General features: G+C 34.5%; 2 protein-coding genes across 4 annotated transcripts; one reads left to right on the forward strand and one right to left on the reverse strand.

Moving 5' to 3' along the window:
• Positions 1-908: 908 nt before the first annotated feature.
• On the reverse strand, positions 909-3848 carry LOC147539104 (tetraspanin-2-like). Its single transcript, XM_086644538.1, has 2 exons — positions 2833-3848; positions 909-1280 (listed from the first exon to the last, which is right to left on the reverse strand). The coding sequence occupies exons 1-2, from the start codon at positions 3334-3336 to the stop codon at positions 969-971; spliced, it is 816 nt and encodes a 271-aa protein (XP_086500664.1). The 5' UTR covers positions 3337-3848; the 3' UTR covers positions 909-968.
• A 6240-nt stretch (positions 3849-10088) lies between these two features.
• Positions 10089-16992, forward strand: LOC147539105 (RNA-binding (RRM/RBD/RNP motifs) family protein). Of its 3 annotated transcripts, XM_086642034.1 has the most exons (11): positions 10102-10622; positions 13996-14058; positions 14240-14321; positions 14539-14613; positions 14853-14931; positions 15066-15111; positions 15685-15785; positions 16236-16305; positions 16418-16500; positions 16721-16793; positions 16886-16992. In XM_086642034.1, exons 1-10 carry the CDS (start codon positions 10203-10205, stop codon positions 16749-16751), a joined length of 1050 nt encoding a protein of 349 aa, XP_086498160.1. In that variant the 5' UTR covers positions 10102-10202; the 3' UTR covers positions 16752-16793; positions 16886-16992. The 3 variants fall into 3 exon arrangements, with proteins under 3 accessions (XP_086498159.1, XP_086498160.1, XP_086498161.1); XM_086642033.1 differs by having other exon boundaries at positions 10089-10622; positions 16721-16992; XM_086642035.1 differs by lacking the exon at positions 10102-10622 and adding an exon at positions 10712-10876 and having other exon boundaries at positions 12935-14058; positions 16721-16992.
• The last annotated feature ends 3363 nt before the right edge of the window (positions 16993-20355 follow it).

A 20355-nucleotide genomic window follows, 5' to 3' on the forward strand; every position in this document is an offset into this window, starting at 1 on the left:
CTACCGGTGAGAGACCGAATTGGTAGGTATATTGATAATAACATCATTTGTCCGAATTGTAACAACATAGAATCCATCGAACATGCACTGTTACACTGCCCTATTGCGAAAAACGTGCGGTTTTACATCAATATTATCTCGGAGAACATCACCTCTTTAGAGGAATGGATTTTTTCATGGGCAAGACCCCACACAACATTGTTACTCTACTAATGACATTCACTATGCTACCATATTATGGAACATCTGGAGAACGAGATGTGATCACTGTCATTCCATTAATAAAGTCAGCACTGTGATGGATATGATTCACGCCTTTCCGAAAAATAGTAAACAGAAAGTGAAAAACAAACAAATCACAAAGGACAAATGACAACTGCCGGTGGAACCTTACCTCAAAATTAATGTAGATGCGTCTTTTACCTCGGTTGAATCTACTTCTGCTTTAAGTCTAATTGTACATAATGCAGAATCTAAATTCCTAGAAGCACAAGTCTTTTCCACCAAGGCACGAAATAGTGAAGAAAGCGAAGCAATGGCCATTCTCAAAGGCCTCTCGTGGGTAGATGAACATAATTATAGGACTATAATCATAGAAAGTGACAATGTTAACATCATCAAGCATATTCAAAACAAAAGACATTCAGTTCAATGACAATCCTTGATACACATCCGAAGCATCTGAGAAATTACAAGCAGACTTGATAGCGTCCAATTCAAGCATACAAAAAGAGAGCTAAATTCACCAGCGGACAAGTTAGCGAAATGGGCTCGAAAGAAGAACAGATCCAATACATGGAAAAGTGTTCCTTATCTTTTAGTAGACTTGTATTGTAATAACACTTTAAAGTTTTAATGTAATGAACTCTTTCAACAAAAAAAACATTATGGCTATAAAAAATGATCAATAAGCTAAAAAAACATGTTATAAAGATGGTAATTAATCAACAAAGTATGTATTAATTACATTAAACCCAACCCTGTTTATATCTGTTGAATAGGTCTTCAGTTTGTGCATTCTTAAAAGCACAACATCCAATTACATAAATCCATATTAATACAACCAAACAAACAAGTAAAATTACATTGACTTTCCTCCACTCCATCCTCAAGTTCCCCAAAATCCCAGCCTTGCAAGAATTACAACCATAACACAATTCTGACTGGTCATTACTCCATTTATAGCAATCTAAATCTGATGTTGGGTTTGTCGGGTTGACCCATAAAGTTGGATTTACATATCCATACCCGCAAATTGATGGTGGCTTACAACATCCTGCCTGATTACCCATTTTGTTTGAAAAAAAAACACAAAAAATTATTATTGAAGGCAATAATAATTATATAATATATATAATGCAAGTTTTTTTTGTTGAAATATATATAATGCATTTCAACAAAAAAATATATATAATGCAAGTTTTTTTTTTTTTGTTGAACAAATATATAATGCAAGTTGGCAAGCATTATTGGTATAGTTTTGTTTTACATTCTTTTAACTTAATAATGGGTCCTATAATTGAGACCCATTCTCTAGTGTCCTTTTAGCCTCCTTCTACTCCTTTTTTTTTGTCTTATTTCTATTTTTTTATACATGTTCTTATTATCTATATCTTTTTTTCTTTTATGGAGTAGTTGGAATATTCATCGGCTATCTAAAATCAGAGATCATCTACGACATGAATTACCTCCGATACTCGCATAGAATTGATTGTATTAGTCAAGCGTGACTCCGTTCAACTCGCGTACCTCTTTCAAAAAGTATATATATGTTAAAGAACTTGAAACAAATTGATGGAAACTTAGATTATTAAGCATGGGCAATTTTGATAGAGACATTTTTTCCAACTTATTATATTAAAACCTTTTTAAGCATGGGTAACATATCTTTGCCTGAAATGTATGATTCAAAATTCATTTCCATTTTTTAATGATATTATAATGACTTAGTGGACTTTGCCGCGTCACTGTTTTTATATTATTAAAAATTTAACCAAATGTCACATGGAGGAGTATTATGGTTATGTGAATTTTATAAGCGGGTTCCAGTGTCCTGGTGTTGAGGGAGTTCACTAGTAACATTTAAGAAAAATGTCTGGAGCACAAGAAAAATCAGACAGATTATAGATCGAAATTTTATGTGATTTGTTGTGATTTGTATTTTTGATGATTGAGATTTACTGAATTCCAAATCACAACAAGCCACATCGGATTTCTATACAAAATCTGCCTAATTTTACTCATTCCCTAACATTATTCAATATTTAATGTGAATTAAAACTAAATTAGGGCATTTACTTTCTAAAATCTTGAATCCTCCCTATCCATGTGGTGCTCTTTTTCCCTTAGAATTCGTAAAATTAGATTACATTGAGAAACTATGGATGGAAAGTTCTACTAAGATCCAACATAGTAGAAAAGAATTACCCCATCTATCCACAAGATGAATGGCTTGTCCTCTACTTTTTCATCATTCTAATTTTCAGTCTAGTCCATGGCAAAGATTGAAAAATCTAAAGAAACAAACTAAACACAAACAAGTGGACCTAACTCATTGACCCATGACAGTGCTTAGTCAAATTTTAAAAGTAGAGAAAGAACAAAAAGGAATAAAAGAACTCACACTTTTGAATGATTTTTGTACATAAGAATTTCTTTTTCTGTTTAAAAGAAAGTTCTCTTATTTTAACATTTTCAGTAATTGAGATAAATCCAAATCGTAAAAAGACTGGCAACGATGATATTTTGTTTCATTTTAATCTGAATTCTAATAGTTTAAGTGGATGGACAAGATTTAGAAAGTAAAGTAAATAGTTAAAAGTTACAACAAACCTGAATAGGAGAAATACGAGCCAAGAAAAACTGATCAGGAGTGATATAATTTAGACTCATCTTAGCACAAAAATCAGTAGAAGCAAGACAAGTCTTAATTTTCTTCCAATGTCCTTCATTATTCACATATTTTCGAAGCCAATTCGAAAACCTAGCATCAAGTCTATATTCTTTATACCCTCTTCCTGTAATTTGATAATTATGTCCATCTGGTTTTGTAACAATGAATGAGAAAACCAGAACAAAGAGCAGGATTGTAATTAATACAGCCATGCAGAAAAGATAAATTGCTAGAAGACCTGGTCGGTTCCAGTATGAACCAACAAATCCAACTAAAGAAACAAGAAGAATTAGAATTCCTATGAAAACAATTGGCCATCGGAAAAGATGAATACATTGGTTGTCTGGTTTTGAGGCTAGCCAAATTCCAGAACCAATTATTGGAATTGAACAAAGTAAGGCTATGAAGTTGAGGAGTGATGTTAAGTTGTTGCTTACTCCCATCTTTTGATGAACTATTGAGAGGGTGGGTGGATTTTAGAGAGAGAAGGGGTGGGAATTTAGAGAGAGAATTGGGGATCTAAGGTTTGAGGGGTTTGTGATTTTGATGATGAATTGATTGGTGGTAAATTTGAGAAATGTGAAAGTGTTGCTGGTTGTTTGTTGTTTACTCTATTGAAGGGAGAGAGAGAGGGTCACTTTCCATTCTTTGCAAATTGTCTAGTGAGAAGCAATGGACTGTGATGGAATTGGGATATGATTAGGGGGTCACAAGTCATTTGCTGTTAGGGTATTTCGCTATCCACAAGGAGAACTTATTGTAAACTTCAACTCGGGTATCTGAGCATTTCCAACGCAAAACTCAAAAAAATCTCTATTCATCCAATGTGTCAAGTTCTAATTGAGGATTGCTTCTTTTGTTCGTGTTAAAAACAGTTGAATGGTAGGATATTACGTCCAACACTGCTAAGCATCATGTTCTCATTCTTTAGGAAAGCGAATTCAACTTGTGTCTCTGTTCCACCGTCACATTACACGCTTATGATTCTCTTATTCGAGTTGATTGTTGGTTCAATCGGTTAAAATAAGTTTTTCCATAATTTTTAATATACCATTTATTTAAAATGTTGATTTAATATTTTTGTTGTAATTTTGATCTTTCAATGCTCATGTATGGGTGCTCATTCTAAAAGAACTAAGGGGCCAATACATTAAGAGACATCACATTATAAATGGTACTGATTCCATTATGAAGATATGATAATAGAAATTCAGGACTGGATAAGTACGTACATTGCCATGAGAGCATCTTCAATTAATAATATTCCAATTCTCCTGTGTGTCGGACCTCAATTGAGATTTTTTCCTAGATATCACTATTGAGATCTTCTATTCAAAAGCCATCTCCATGTAATTCTCTAAAAAGTTAAAAATTATTTATGTGCGGCTTCCTAGATGGGTAGTTTTCTTTTTCATGTAGAAAATGTCGACATGGACAATTGACATCCTCTAGAAGAACCTCGAACAGTGAATTTCTTTTGGGACATCTTAAAATTAAATATCGCCACATCACTTTAAGTTCTAAATTGCGTTTTAGAAGAGATTTTTTTAATTTTAAAATTTTTAGACGGCACTAGGAGTTTCTCACACTGAGTCTTGCATTGGAGATGCTTTAATTGATAATTTCAAATTTAAAGGTCATATAAAAACCCTTCAAGTTCACCCTAAGGGGTTCTAAAGTCCTATATATGACAATACTCTTACTTTATTATCTAGTGTCTTTAATTTCTTATGATAAATTGTGAGGATAAGTTGTCATTGTTACCTTCAATACAATTACCTCATTCGTGTTGTTGATGGGGTATCAACAAAGACACTCCGACACTAAAATCAGTTCATTGGATAGGTTAAGAGTTTTGAAATCTCAAAAGTAAAACATCCATTTCCATAGCAAATTTGTTCGCTTATATAGGTTTACATGATGGTAGTCAATCACTTGGCAGGCTCATTGATGGAGTCTTTCTGATCATGATTGTATGATCATAGCTTCTGATTTGGAAGATGAATATTTGGTGTTATCTGTCCTTTCGTGCAATCGTCGTTTTTTCAAGTATAGCATAGCTCAAGGTGTCGAGCTCATTTGTGCAGATTTTCCATTCCAGGGCTCATGTGGTCGAGCTTACTCCAATCTTTCCTTCTGCTTGTCTTTAAATAATGACAGAATTCTAGGTGCCTAAGAGACTTGTAACGACATCCTTTTCCAGGAATTAGGTAGCAGAGCTCTTTCAGGTCCATTCCTTTGTTGGCCTTACTAAAGGTTCGTTCGTAAATTGTGTGGAATTTGGCATATGTCGTCCAAGTCTATCTCTAAACTTCTTAAATATATAGTCAAGGTTGACCAATATTTTGCTTGACAAGCACGACTCAAACCAAAAACCTGAAGACCTTAAGAGGTATGTGAGCTAGTGAACAACTAACCATTTGCAATATGGAAAGTGCAAGAGGTACACCGGAAATTAAGATTGACTGGCCAACTCGGCTAAAGGCACAACATGAAAGATCATGTTTACAACACACACACTACGTGTACATGCAGACCATCTTCTTCCCAAAATCTTGTCGATGAGCACCTACACCATCTCTCTCAATCGATTTACTTTAGAGCAAACCCAATAGAGGCTCACATCTCATTTTAGTAGCATCTAAATTTTTGGGAGCCTCCTGAATTTTCAATTCCAAAATATTCTCCCAAACGAGGGCATCTCAATCCAGATTTAATTTGTTTCATACGTGTGTGATGTAAGTGTGTGGAATGTTAATTTCATATTTCAACTATAAATTGTATGTCCAATTTAAAGTTTGATTTGATTTTCAAGGAAGGAAATTTTAAAAAGATTTTAAACAAGTAAATAAATAAAATGAAATTAAAAAAAAATCACGATAAGAAAAAGGTTAAAGACAATAATAAACAGTGGGGACCCGAAACTAGCCACATGCCCGTACTGCTAGTTAGGAGAGGTCGGATTTATAAACAACCACTAAAGATAAAAAATCTTCTTGATAAATATTTGGTTATGAGCATTGAGAAATAAAGATGGAAATTAATTAGGATTTAAGACATAGGAATATAACAAAATAACAATAGGCATTGCTATATATGTAGAGAGATAAGTAATACCATAGAAAAATTCCCTCCCGGCAGCCATTCATTTTCTTTTGTATGATTTGAAAAGAAAAATGGGTCAGAGGTCCAAAAACAAGGCCTTAATAGTACTAATAGTCCACCCATCTCCCAAAATGAATTAAAAGTCTAAAAACGAATTTTAAACCTGCATGTAGTCCAAAAACGGATCCCAATGCATCAAATCCCATCTTTAAGAAAAAAATGCTTCTTCCAACTTTACCCCTCTATATATATAATTCTACATACATTTTTCAGAATTATGGTACATTATTCAAATAATTTGTACATTTTTCAAAATGTATGTTCTAATTGTCTAATGATTTACAACATGTACATTTTTGAGAATGTCTAAGGAATGATAATAAAATGTATTCTCTTCAAGCATCTATTATATTTTAACCATTATTGTCGCATTGTATTAGTTGTACCATACATTACATACAATGTTTATTTCATTTGTATTTTATAATTTAACCATTACTGTTACATTCTATAAGTTGTACCTTACATTACTTACCATGTGTTTCAAGCATTACTTATAATTCTCCATGCATTTTTCAGAATTATTGTATATCATTCACATAGTTTCTACATTTTTCAGGATGTACAGTCCAATTGTCTAATGATATAAAGTTTATACATTTTTCAGAATTTCTAATGATCAATAATACAATGTATGTTTCTCAAGCTTCTTTTATTTTTTAACCATTATTGTTGCATTGTATAAGTTGTACCCTACATTACATACAATGTATGTTCTTTAAACTTCATACAATATACCAGATACAATTACACACTTAAAAACGCATTGTACAAACTACCAGATACAATATACGTACAAACATTGAATTAGAAATGCATTACATCTAAGATTCATACAAAGTCATTTATGCATAGTTCGTAACCTCATTTTTCAGATGCTAAGAACCTAAATCAATAGACTACGAGATCTATCAAATCTGTTGACTGAGTGTATTTTGGACATTTTAGACAAAGATTTAAAAACCTATAGATCTTTATGGGTGGATCTTGAACCGAATTTTCTCAAACTTTTGGTCTTCCAACCCATGGCCCCTTTTTTTTGGTGCAATCAGATCGAATCAAATAGAAGTGGAAAATATGACTATTGTGCCTCTAACACTAACTTCGCTTTCACCTAAACGTGTGGCTCGTTACCCGCATTCCCATATATATCTAATCTGGTTTAGGGACGCGTTCAACCTTAAATCTCAGACTGGCCCCAGATCAGGCCTGACCTATTCGAGTCGGGGCATTGGGTAGTCAGTCAGTAACATTTTAAAACAGAAAAATTAGGAATTTTTAATTTCTTCTTTAAAACTTTAAATTTCTTCTCTCAATTTTGTGATAGTAATAAATATGATCAAAAAGTGTGTTCCTGAAAAGAGTACAATTATTCACAAGAAAAGTTTGTTTCCAGAAACCACTAAAACTCGTCAAAAACATCTCATTCAAATTGAGTAAAATAGAAAAAGACATGAATACTTATAATGATGCTTATCTGATCGGTCCGTGAAAAACAAATAGACCTGAATACTTGTGCGTAAATCATCAGTTTCTGGGAAAAACAAAGAGACATGAAATATTTATAAGTGCGTAAATCATCTATGTCCATGAAAAACAAAAAAATATAGATACTTATAAATGTCTGAGAAAAGAAAAAAAAAATAGACGACTAGGGGGACTAACCGGTTGGCTTGGCCCCAACCCGACTATTATACGAGTTGAGCCGCCCTAAAACAGGTTCCAGGACTGATAATCAACAGTATCTGAATGTGGTCGGGTCGGGACCACCCTAAAACGAGGGGCGGGAATTGGTTCAGACGGGCGGGAAACAGACACTAACTCAACCGGTCTGTGCGGAACGGATACAAGTCTTAAGTCTCCACTCGACATCCGGACAAAATGGGAGGACATTTCGAATTTTTCTCCAACAAAGTGTCCGTCCATGACCGTTTTGATAGTCAGACAAATCGGGTATCGGTCGGTCGGGCACCGGTCACTAATGAACAAATAAAGAAATTTTTATTCGAAATTAAAACTATTTAGTAGCTAAATACAACTTTCTAAACTCCCACTTTACAATTCCAAAAAGTAAATAAATATAAAATTAAAAAATAATCATTGAGATCTCTCATGGATTACAATCGGTTTCATTCTTCTTCTCATGGATTACGATCGGTGTATTGTGAATTCTAGAGTTACTTATGAGATATTGAGATTTTGGAGGAGAGAGAGACTAGAGAAGTAGAGAGGCGATGACAAGATTAAGGGGGGGGGGGTAGTGGAGCAAGACTTTCGCGGACTCTTGAGAGTCCGCGAAAGTCTGAGGCATTCAAATCCAGACATTTGAGAGTCCACGAAAGTCTGAGGCATTCGAATCCAGACATTTGAGAGTCCACGAAAGTCTGAGGCATTCAAATCCAGACATTTGAGAGTCTATGAAAGTCCGAGGCATTCGATTGTAGACAAAATATGTCCCAGACTTTGGTGGACTTCATAGTTTGATGAATTTGTGAAGGATTTGGGACAAATTTGGAAGCCAAAATGTCTTTCAAAAAACAAGAGACATTTGAAGTCCATCATGTGATCAAACAACAATAATAATATTAAAATAATAAATGTCTACCAAATGTCCATCAATGTCCACAAATATTCACAGATGTTTACGAAAGTCGAAAAATATATTTTTGAAATGTTAGTATAAATATATTATTTCATGTGATTAAACAATAATAATAATATTAAAATAATAAATGTCTACCAAATGTCCATCAATGTCCACAAATATTCACAGATGTCTACGAAAGTCGAAAAATATATTTTTGAAATAAACATATTATTTCATGTGATTAAACAATAATAATAATATTAAAATAGTAAATGTCTACCAAATGTCCATCAATGTCCACAATATTTACAGATGTCTACGAAAGTCGAAAAATATATTTTTGAAATGTTAGTATAAATATATTATTTCATGTAATTAAAAAATAATAATAATATTAAAATAATAAATATCTACCAAATGTCCATCAATGCCCACAAATATTCACAGATGTTTACGAAAGTCGAAAAATATATTTTTGAAATAAACATATTATTTCATGTGATTAAACAATAATAATAATATTAAAATAGTAAATGTCTACCAAATGTCCATCAATGTCCACAATATTTACAGATGTCTACAAAAGTCGAAAAATATATTTTTGAAATGTTAGTATAAATATATTATTTCATGTAATTAAAAAATAATAATAATATTAAAATAATAAATATCTACCAAATGTCCATCAATGTCCACAAATATTCACAGATGTTTACGAAAGTCGAAAAATATATTTTTGAAATGTTAGTATTAATATATTATTTCATGTGATTAAATAATAATAATAATATTAAAATAATAAATGTCTACCAAATGTCCATCAATGTCCACAAATATTCACAGATGTCTACAAAAGTCGAAAAATATATTTTTGTCAATGGACTCAAGATCTTAAAATGTCCCCAGGACATTTTGTCTATGGATCAAATGTCTTGAAATGTCTATAAAGACATTTTGTCTACAAACTCTCAATGTCTTGAAAATGTCTATGAACACATGTTGTCTATAATAACTCATCCGAAATGTCTTGAAATGTCTACGGGACATTTTGTCTATGAAAGTCTGTGAAAGTCCCGCTCCACTACCCCCCCCTAAGAAAAATGATTTCTAAGGTTATATATTTTTACTCTTGAAATCTAACGGTTGTAGCTAACCCTACAAATCTAAAGACTTAAAATCAATCATATAGGCGAGCTAGTATAACGGGTAGGATAAACGGACGGGTATGGACGGGTTCGGTCGGACAGACTCGGTTCGATCACCGAGTAAGGACCTATGCTCGCGTCCGTCCGCTTAAGCTCTTTTAGTCGGGCGGGTACGGATCAATTCGGGCATCGGCGACCCTTCGGACTTGGAGGGTCGTGGGCGGTTCCGGGCTAAAATCCCACCCCTAGGCGGGACTGATAAGCTACACTATCTGAGTGCCATACCGCCATCGAGGTCGACCAGCCCGGGCCGCCCTGGTAAGCAACACTGTATGAGTGCCATCGAGTTGGACGCCCCAGTGAAGAGAAACGTTTAACTTGTCTCTAGGTTTCTCTGAGCAATCTCAGATATATGGAGACCAACAATGCTCACCCCATGCCAATGGCAGCTCTTACTCCACCTCCTCCTCCTCCTCCTCCTATTCATCATCACGACATCAATCCCTTAATCCGACCTAACTACCAAAACCACCCCCTTCATCCACCTCCTCCTCAACCTCACTCCTCATTTCCCTCTTATCCTCCACCACCCATGGCTGATTCAGTAATCCCCCCTGCACCCATTCATCATCATCATCACCACCAACCTTACGATCCCAGTCATCTTCATCAACATCAGAATTATGGGTATGACAACGACAAGACTAATATCAATACTATCTTTGTTTCTGGCCTTCCTGATGATGTCAAACCAAGGGAAATTCATAACCTCTTTTCTAGACGTCAGGGTTTTGATTTTTGTCAGCTTAAGTACACCGGCCGCGGAAATCAGGTTTCTTATTTGATTCAAGACTTCATTTTGTTTTTGAATTTGATTCATTCTTTTAAATCATGGTTTGCTTCTTTCTTTCTTTTTTCTAGGGTTTTGTTGTTCTGTGTGTTTTTCAATCAGTATCATATAGGTATACCATATTAATTCTGAAGATACTAAATAAGTATATTGGATTCTTGTTTAACTCATGATAAAAGGAACTATTATTTTCTTGTTGTAATAATCTTTAATTCATGGCATTGATTGGAATCTATGTTTCTTGGAAATTTGGTTAGTTTAGTGATTGAATCAGAGAAACTAGCTGTTGTTATGTGACTTATGATCGTTATTCGATCTGTTCGATTTTTTTTTTTTTTGGACATGCCTGAGTTATGATTCCATAGCCTGCTAGGGGCATACTATCTGCCTTTGAATATTTTGAAGTATGTAATGAATTTGGTCTCGATGATAGCCCCCTTGTCTAACATAGTTATAAATTGTAGTTGGGTGATCGGGTGTGTGAACTAACTAATCAGGCTACGATACTAGGGAAGCGGTAAAATTAGTATTAGAACACAACCATTCATTCTAAAAGAACTAAAACGCTAATATAAGTTTGTACAAATTTTATCCCCAAGGAAAGGATGGTTGGATTGGAAGAATTAGTAAGAGAGGTGACATAATCGAGTATGATTCAATATTTCAATATACCAACCCCCACCCAAATCCTAAAATACTATTGACCCTTAAAAGTTGTCTTCGTAAATTTCTGATGAATTGTCGTTAGGAGTCTCCGGGATTGTGATTGATCACTACAAAAACCCTAGTATGTTATCGTGGAGTCTTTTCATGTAACTTCTAGTTCCTATCCTAGTTGTTGAGGGCATTTTTTGCAATTTTTAGGCACTATAGGAAGTTTTAAAGTAAATTTTGCTGCTAGGTTTGAGCACATCGTATCTCACTAAAAAGGAATGTTTCTTGATAGAGATGAATGCCAACAACTTTTAAAGGCATATGGGAGACGTCAAAAGAAATATTTCAATCCCCAAATTCTGATTTGGCATGTTGAATGGCCCTCTTAGAACCTTGAATAATGTGGGCCTGTCCCACATGGGTCTTTGTGGAAACTCTACTAGTTTCAAAGTAGTAATTAGGATGGTCAAGTGTCTTTAATGTCTGTAATGCGTTTTATGTTTTTTATGATGTTTGTTTTGTGTCCTAGCAGTTTAGAAGTTAAAAGTCGAGAAGTAAAGGGAGTATGGGGTGTTATGGGTCAGTTTTACGCCTATATAAGGGTTGTATTCGTATTGTGTGGGGGAGACATAGCTTTTTCCAGCAGCTATTCGAGCTATCTATATTTGTCTGATGCAAATATTTCCCTAGGTGTGATGCTTAAAGGCTCTAGGAGTGATTCCTAGCTTTACTAGTGTGATACTAGTGGTTATTTATCTTTTAATCAAGTTATTTTCTTCTCCAATTCCCTTTTCCTTTCTTGTCCTGAATCAGTTTGGTCTCAGGCGAGGTTACGTAATGACAGCTAGATCCAGAATAAGTTTTAGAAGAAGATTAACTGACAATGAACGTGGCCATATCATTTTCGGAATTATAGAACAACTCAATCACATACAAACTAGACTAGCTGAGATGGAAAACTCGAACACACCATCTTGCTAAATGTTCTGAACCTGCGAGAAGAGATAAGCAAGCTGAAAATAATGAAGAGAAAGCTCAAGAAAATCGGTATTTATTTGATTATGGAGTCTATGACTCTGACGTAGAAGATAATGAAGAAAGTAGTTCTCATTTATCTGTTGTTAGACTCATTAACACATCTCTAAAAGGGGAAAAAGAAGAGACTGAAGACATTGTTGAGCATCAAAGTGTTTCTATCGACAGGGGTCGCCATCAAAGATATTGGATTAAATGGAGGTTGACGTGCACTTACAGATTATACATGGATTAGAGATGATGAGTTCGATACTTGACCAAGACCTTATGCATTTAACGCCCGGGTCGAGTTTTCTCAATCCCAAGAGAATTGATAGAAATGAATGGGAGAAACTGTTAAATGCATATAGGAGGCGTCAAAAAAAAAAAAGATTCCAAGGCCCAAATTCTGATTTGGATGTCTTACATGAATGACCCACTTAGAACCATGAATGATGTGGGCCTGATCCACATGGGCCTTTGTATAAATGCTACTAGTTTCTAAGTATTAATTCTGATGGTCAAGTGTATTGAATGTGTTTAATGTCTTTTACGATGTCTTTTTAGTGCCCTAGCAGTTTAGAAGTTTCAAAGTCTAGAAGTTTAGAAGTCAGAAGTAAAGGTAGTATGGGATGTTATGGGCCAGATCATTCCTGCTGTTTGGGGGAGACAGTTTTTTTCAGCAGCTATTCAAGCTATCTGTATTTGTGTGATGCAAATATATCCCTAGCTGTGATGCCTAAGGGCTCTTGGAGTGATTCCTAGCTCTTACTAGTACGATGCTAGTGGTTATTTATCTTATAATCAAGTTATTTTCTTCTTCAATTCCCTTTTCCTTTCTTGTCCTGCATCACTTCTCTTAAGATCATGGAAAAGTAAATACATTAAATAAGTTAAGATTGTAGAACTTACCAAGTTTTTTGAACCATTAATGTGTTGTGCTGCTGCCAATATGACGGACCCCAAGACCCATACTATTTAGTACTCACCGCAAATGTTAGTGGTCCGCTCAATTGGCGTTTCATATAAAATGAAGTTTTCGTAATAAGTGGAAGGGGAATTGTTTGGGCCAATATGTGCTGCATGTGCAAGGAAAGCTTGGAGTAAGTCGACCATCTTATAATTCACTGTTGTGTGTCTGGAAGGGTCTGTGATTATGTCTTGAACTAGTTTACGTGCTGCTGGTGTACTCAGAGAAACTTGGAGCATGCTATTGACCAATTATTTGTCGTGGAAAACATTTGATGCACACTGGAAAATAGAAATTACGTGATTTTCAAGGAAAAACGGTGTCAGACGACATTATAAGCAGTAAAATCGAAATCTACCATTGGAGTAGGGACCAGGGGTGTGCCAGGAAAAAGTACACCAATTCCGTACGTAGATGGGATTGATTATTACAACGTAATCTGTTTTCTGGGGGTGAGGCTGGTACGCATGGTCACCGGCCTCGGCGAAGCTCGACTCAAGATTTTAAGAAGCCTAGAATTTGTACAGATCTGTGTTTTAGTCTTTCATTTAGAATTTCAAAAGAATTAATTGAAGGAGTCATGGCTTTGATGTCTTCAATTTTGCTTTATATTGTAAATTTTGTTTATCCAAAAGCATTCCTTTTCTTTTATTTATTTCGGCAAGAAAATATTGCTTCCTTACTTATTTGCTTTTATTTGTGATGTTATTTTTGCAGGTTGTAGCATTTGCTACCTTTTTTAACCATCATGCGGCAATGTCAGCTCTAATTTCATTAAACGTAAGACTTTTTCCCATCATGCTCTCCTTTGCATCTTTTCCCAAATACAATAACAAAAGTTGATAAAGATATTATCATCAGTGTGATTTGTATATTTGTATCTAATGATCATGAAAGCAGTCTAATTCATTTATAGTTTGCTATTTTATCCTAATTTTCGTCCTTTATATGAAACTTTTAGGGCACAACCTTTGACCCTGAGACAGGAGCTACCCTACATATTGAGCTGGCTAGGACAAATTCACGCCCAAAACGTTTACGTGGTACTGTGATGCATCTCAATCTTATTTCTGAACTCTTCAACGATTTCTTTCTTTTTTTGTACCATTTCTCCATCTAAATCAAATATGCAAAATTCTTATCGACAAAAATATGCATTACAGAAGTTAGTTTTAGAAGTCATATGTTAAGAAAGCTTATGTTCGGCTTACAACATATTAACATCTTTAAAAGTAGTCAAAATGAAGCTCTTTCTTGCAGGAACTGAAGCCTATTTTGTTATTGACAAAAGAACGAAAGTTTCAAGAGATGGGCAAGAAACTTCAAGTATTGACGGTAATGAAAAGCAATCTCATATGTTTATTAGCTTTTTATTTATTATAGATTATGGGTCTGTGGGTAGTGTTTCATTGTGGTGGTTGTGGTTTTTTTGTTTTTACCTTTATAGTTTATACAACCTACATGTCTTTAAACGGAGAATGTTCAGTTTAGATTTCACATAGAGATAGACACTTCCACAAGAACTTGATTATATGACTCACTTGCACATTTTTTCGCACATTTTGCACGTTCAGGAGATGATGGATCTGATGAACCATCCGGCACTGATAATCCTGATTCCAGCAACAGGAGTGGTTTACCTACTGCACAGAGGTTTAATGCACTCTAAGCACTTAAGACTGTTAAATCGTTTGGTCAACTTAATATCTTATTAGGACGCTGATAATTTGCAGATCTTGGTATATACCATCTGCATAACTCTAACCTTTATCTTTTTGATTGTTCAGTGCTGATACAACTAATCGTCCTGACAATACTGGAGATCCAGCTGGTGTAAGTACAAATCATTATTATTATAATTATTGTTGTAATTTATGGTAAGCAAGTAACTGCGGTTTGGCTTGGGTTTGGAACATGTTGGATATTCCTTGATATCCATTTAGCCTCTCAACCAAACATGGTATGCTTGTAGGTTCTACGACATTCATATTGTGCTCTTACAAAAAACACAAATATTTTCTGAAAATGTATTATTTTATAAATTGTCATATCACATGGAGAATATGGAACACATTACTCGAAGCAAAGTGAGTATCTCGAGTTAGTACAAAAGATATCAAATGTCTTTTGGAAGGGTGGGGGAAAATTCCAATAGCTAAGGAAATGAAACAACTTAAATGGTACATTGGTACGCATTCTTGGAGTCTTCAGATGTCCATGCCTTGAGGCGAAAAACAACCTAACAGGCTAACACCTCAAGGCGTGCACCTCAACCGAGGTTTAATCATTGATTCTTGTTATATGAGGGATTTTGTGATCCATGTTTAAATGTTTTTTAAGTTTTTATAGTTCTCTCTCCAACTTCGTAATGGTAACTTCTTAAGCAAAAAATTTATTGGAGAACAGGAAAATGTCTTAGCAGGGGAACTCCAACCATGTTCAACTTTGTTTATTGCAAACCTGGGTCCAAATTGCACCGAAGAAGAACTAAAGGAAGCTCTGTCTCAGTAAGTTGCTAACCTATGTTTCTGGGTTATGTTTCTTTAATTTCTTGTGTGTGAATATTTCTGTTTAACCAATACTTTTTGCCATGTCAAGTTGTCAATTCCTTTACCTGTACATTTTTTGTGGACTTGCACACACTCAATTATGTAGATACCAGTAGTCTATAAAATATCATTCTAAGTGAACATCTTTGTCTATGATGTATTAATGGTCGACTCAAACATAAAATTTGTAATTAAAAATAAAGAATCCAATTACAAGACAATATCCCAGTACGCGCTTTTCTTCAACTCGTCGTATTTTGTACCTCGATCTGGTGTTTGATATACTTGTAACCATGTCCATGTTACATAGTCCTTTTGTACTATTTACACACCTTGATTATGTAGTGGTTTCGCTATTCCCCTTTTTGCTCACTATTGTAGCATATCTTAATTTTTATAATTGTACAGATATACCGGATTCCATCTAGTCAAAATACGTGCAAAACGTGGAATGCCTGTTGCTTTTGCTGATTTTGAGGTACAAAAGTTTAACACTAGAATGTTATCTCGTCAAAACTTGAGACTACGGCTAATTGACAAACAAAAATTTCAGTGATCCTACAATTACCACTAACTTTTCTTGTTTGTAGAGTGTTGAACATGCCAATGAAGCAATGAAGAATCTCCAAGGGAGCATGTTGCCGTCTTCTGACCGCGGTGGCTTGCACTTAGAGTATCCTTTTCTATAATTAGTCTTCGAAAAATATTCAGTCGATTATGTGTTTGATTCCAAGTAGTGGGGTTGGGAACTCCCTGGAGTTCTCAAAATTCTACCCTGAGCCCGAAGCCGAATCGGAGCCCGAGCAGGCTCAAAAGCAACTTGCGAGATATCCTTGAGCTCAAATACCTTTGTTTGAATGCACATGTTTTAAATCCTTGACTGGGCTTTTCAGGTTTGCAAGGTCCAAAATGAGGAAACCTTAGAGGACAGTAACGGAGTTGTATAAAATGGCAGATCTTTGACAGGTTAGTAAGCTGTAAGCAGCTTCTATTTTGGATCTTGAAGTTTATGGAACATCTTAAAGATCTTGAATCTTATTCAAATTACATCGTATCAGGAGTAGCAGAGGATGTTCATCCGTCTTTTCTATTTTCTAACCCTTAATTATTCAACATTGTTGTGTATTCTTCTGGTTCATCTATACAAGTTGTGGGAATACAAACACTTTGAGCTTCTTGTCTATCTTACTCTTCAGCCATGCTCCTTTGTCCATTGCAAATGTGTATATGGAGTCTAGCAGTCTGTAGGGGTGGGAAAGCGGCCCACAAGCCGTGGCCTGCGCAGGCCTGCCCATCACAAAAGTGGTCTATCGGCGCCTGATACCCCGGATTGGGCATACCCGGGCTTGAAGACAGGCAGATACAGCAAGTCTCACCCGAGTCCCTGGCCCAATATTAGTTAAAGCCCAACCGAAACTACCCATGAGGTTTCATGTACATCCATTAGATTAAAGTAGGTTTGAAATGACGGTTGGTTTATATAATCTTTCATCCTAATTACCATCAGTTGTTATTCCTTTCGAAATGAGTGAACGAGAATTAGAGATATGTGCAAAGGAGGGGGAAAGGAAGAGATTAGAGATGAGCAGACAGTGGGGAGAGCAGACAGAGCAATGGGGAAGTAGATCTGCAGTCTCTTATTTCTATCATCCTCTTTTTTTTTGTATTCATTTCTTTTGTTTTTCTTTGACAACATGATTATTGAACCGCAAATCTGTCTAATACATTTGTTAAATGGATAATCTTATTGCATACATACAAAAGTTATAGATGAATGTTCAAATTAATTTTTTTTTTATTGTTGCAATAGAAATCCACAAAAAGCCCGCAACCTATTAGCCCTCAACCTGATTACCGATTATGGCGATGGCGAGTAGTGTGCACCACTTTCTAAGAATGTCCCAATACTTTTTGTGGTTTATCTTTCATCTAGTTGGGACTATAAATGTCCCAAAAATTGGTTAAATCATCGGCGAAATCGGTTGAACACTTCTTATGATGACTTATTTCATTTTTCATCTTCGCAACTTTAGATTTAAGGATCATATATATATATATATATATTACTCTGTAACGGTACATCTATAAGAATAAAAAAAAGACTGAACAGGACCAGTAAAGGGGTATTTTCCATAGAGTTGTTCCCTTAGAAAACATGTGATCCTAAAGATATCAATGTGACTATGTGAGAGAACTTGTTGATGAATGGCATCAAATTTGTGACAAGGAAAAAACAGTTTGACAACCCATTGATGGCAACAGGTAGTAAAGAAAAAAAGGATTTTTTAGCTTCCGGACCAAAAAAAGTCCTCCCAATAAGACCCAGACCCACTGCAGCATGTCAATTAGCCGCAGGTCCTCAAGCCAGAAAAAGGACGGTCAGTGTCAACTTCCTTTTTTCTTTTTCTTTTTTCCTTCCTGGAATACCCTTGTACCGTACATAATACAATTTTCCTTCCTTTTTCTTCTGAAAAGAAAATCTATGGAGAGATTTTCTGAAAAGAAAATCTATGGAGATATTTTCTTTCTTATTTTAAATTTCATTTCTTATATCTCTCACTATATTTTCATCACCATCTTTATTAGTAATTTCTTATTTCTCTCTCTGTAATTTTTTTGCAGAAATCTTACTTTCTCTCTCTAAATTTTTTGTTAAGATCTTCTTCTTTATCTTTCTGGTGCCAATTTTTTTCTTTAACAATGATTGTGATATAGTGAATATGGTGAAGAATGATGATTTAGTGAAAGTTTAATGGGGAAGAAAACTTTTTTATTCAACATAGATTCATGGGTTTTGGAGAAATATCAGATTTGGATTCAGAAACAGCGCTACATTGAAGAGAGATTCGTTTCATTTTTTTATAAAGATTGATCACCAACCAATTTAGATTATGATCATGGAGAGGAATTCATTAGTTTTAGAGGAGATTCATTACCAAGTTTAGATCTGATATTTTTCTTTTGGGTGAAGACCAAAGAGGTTTAGATCTAAATTCAAGACCCTAATTTCATTCTTATTAATTCATTTGTAGGATTGAAATTCTTTACATGTGTGAATCAAAATTGTTTCATATATGTAAATGAAGTTTTCTGAATTTTTCTGTTACATTTGATTATGATATTGAGAATGTTTTTTTACGTACAAATTTGTGTTTTTTTGTTGAAGATGATGATGATAAATGTTAAGTTTTCGAGGAAATGTATTGTACATTCCTCAGTTCCCACTACATTTTATCGTTCCCAATCAGTTCCCACGTTTCCTTGTTATGTGGAAGTCTACTGTACATGTTTTAGTTTCTTTCTTCTTATATTTCTATCTTTTTTCTTATTCAGTGAATGTTGCAACGTGAAAGTTTCCTTTGAATATTGTTGAATGAAAAATCTAGTCCGAAAGATTGTTGAATGAAAAATCTAGTACGAAAATCGGAAGTATCTAATACTTTTATAGAGAAAAAAATATCTTGATCTGTTCTACGGAAGGAAAGTTTAGAAAGAGAACGCATAAAAGTCTTTGGTGGCGTCTAAATTTGATACATTATAACAACCAGATTTACGTGCGTTTTTAGATTTTTGTTTACCGAAACTTCATTAAAAATCTTTAGGAAAATCTTCCAACATATAAGGCAAGAATGTTTGAGAGAAGGAAAGTAGTTAATATTAGAGAGAGAAGATATGCTTATAAAACGAAAAATATGGAAAGAGAAAAATTTGGAGAGGAAATATGAAAAAGGAATAAATTTTTAGATAGAGCTAAAGTAGGAAAAATCCGGAGAGAAATTTCAAATTGGAAAAGAAAGAATAATATTTGAGAGAAGAAACGTATACCACATTTTATTATATATTGTACATAACATAATGTACAGTACGTAAAACAATTCTCGGTATATAAGAAAATTCCCAGTACAAAAAGTATCTAGTACACAACTAAATGATTGGTACATAAAACAATTTCGGGTACACAAGTGTCTCGTACATAACTAAATGGCTAGTATATAGAATAATTCCCGGTACACAAGAAAATTCCCAGTACAAAAGTGTCTAGTACATAACCAAATGGCCAACACATAAAACAATTTCCGGTACAAAAGTGTCTAGTACATAACCAAATGGCCAGAGAGGATCAAATCAATTGCAAACTACCAAAAAAATTTATGGAAACAAATCAATGAAATACAACCAAAATGAGGAAAATTCAACATTGAAAAATATACAGTACATAACCAAATGGGCAGTACATAAAACCATTCCCGGTACACAAGAAAATTCCTAGGTCAAAAGTGTCTATTACATAACCAAATAGGTAGTACATAAAATAATTTCCGGTACACAAGAAAATTCACAGCACAAAAGTGTCTATTATATAACCAAATGGCTAGTACATAAAACAATTCCCGATACACAAGAAAATTCCTAGTACAAAAGTGTCCAGTACATAACTAAATGGCTAGAACATAAAACAAATCCCGGTACACAAGAAAATTCTCAGTACAAAACTGTCTAGTCCATAACCAAATGGCTAGTATAAAAC

The sequence above is a fragment of the Eschscholzia californica genome, unplaced genomic scaffold (assembly GCF_041429995.1).
Source record: "Eschscholzia californica isolate CP2 unplaced genomic scaffold, dmEscCali1.0.p SCAF_5, whole genome shotgun sequence".
In the NCBI taxonomy this organism is placed as follows: domain Eukaryota; kingdom Viridiplantae; phylum Streptophyta; class Magnoliopsida; order Ranunculales; family Papaveraceae; genus Eschscholzia; species Eschscholzia californica.

What these genes read in the sequence shown, in the direction of transcription:
- LOC147539105 (XM_086642033.1), top strand. Translation starts at nt 10,203, where the DNA reads ATGGAGACCAACAATGCTCACCCCATGCCAATGGCAGCTCTTACTCCA. An exon ending in ACACCGGCCGCGGAAATCAG is followed by an intron (nt 10,623 to 13,995) that starts GTTTCTTATTTG and finishes TTATTTTTGCAG; the next exon opens with GTTGTAGCATTTGCTACCTT. An exon ending in CTAAAGGAAGCTCTGTCTCA is followed by an intron (nt 15,786 to 16,235) that starts GTAAGTTGCTAA and finishes ATAATTGTACAG; the next exon opens with ATATACCGGATTCCATCTAG.
- LOC147539104 (XM_086644538.1), bottom strand. Translation starts at nt 3,336, where the DNA reads ATGGGAGTAAGCAACAACTTAACATCACTCCTCAACTTCATAGCCTTA. An exon ending in CTCGTATTTCTCCTATTCAG is followed by an intron (nt 1,281 to 2,832) that starts GTTTGTTGTAAC and finishes ATGGGTAATCAG; the next exon opens with GCAGGATGTTGTAAGCCACC.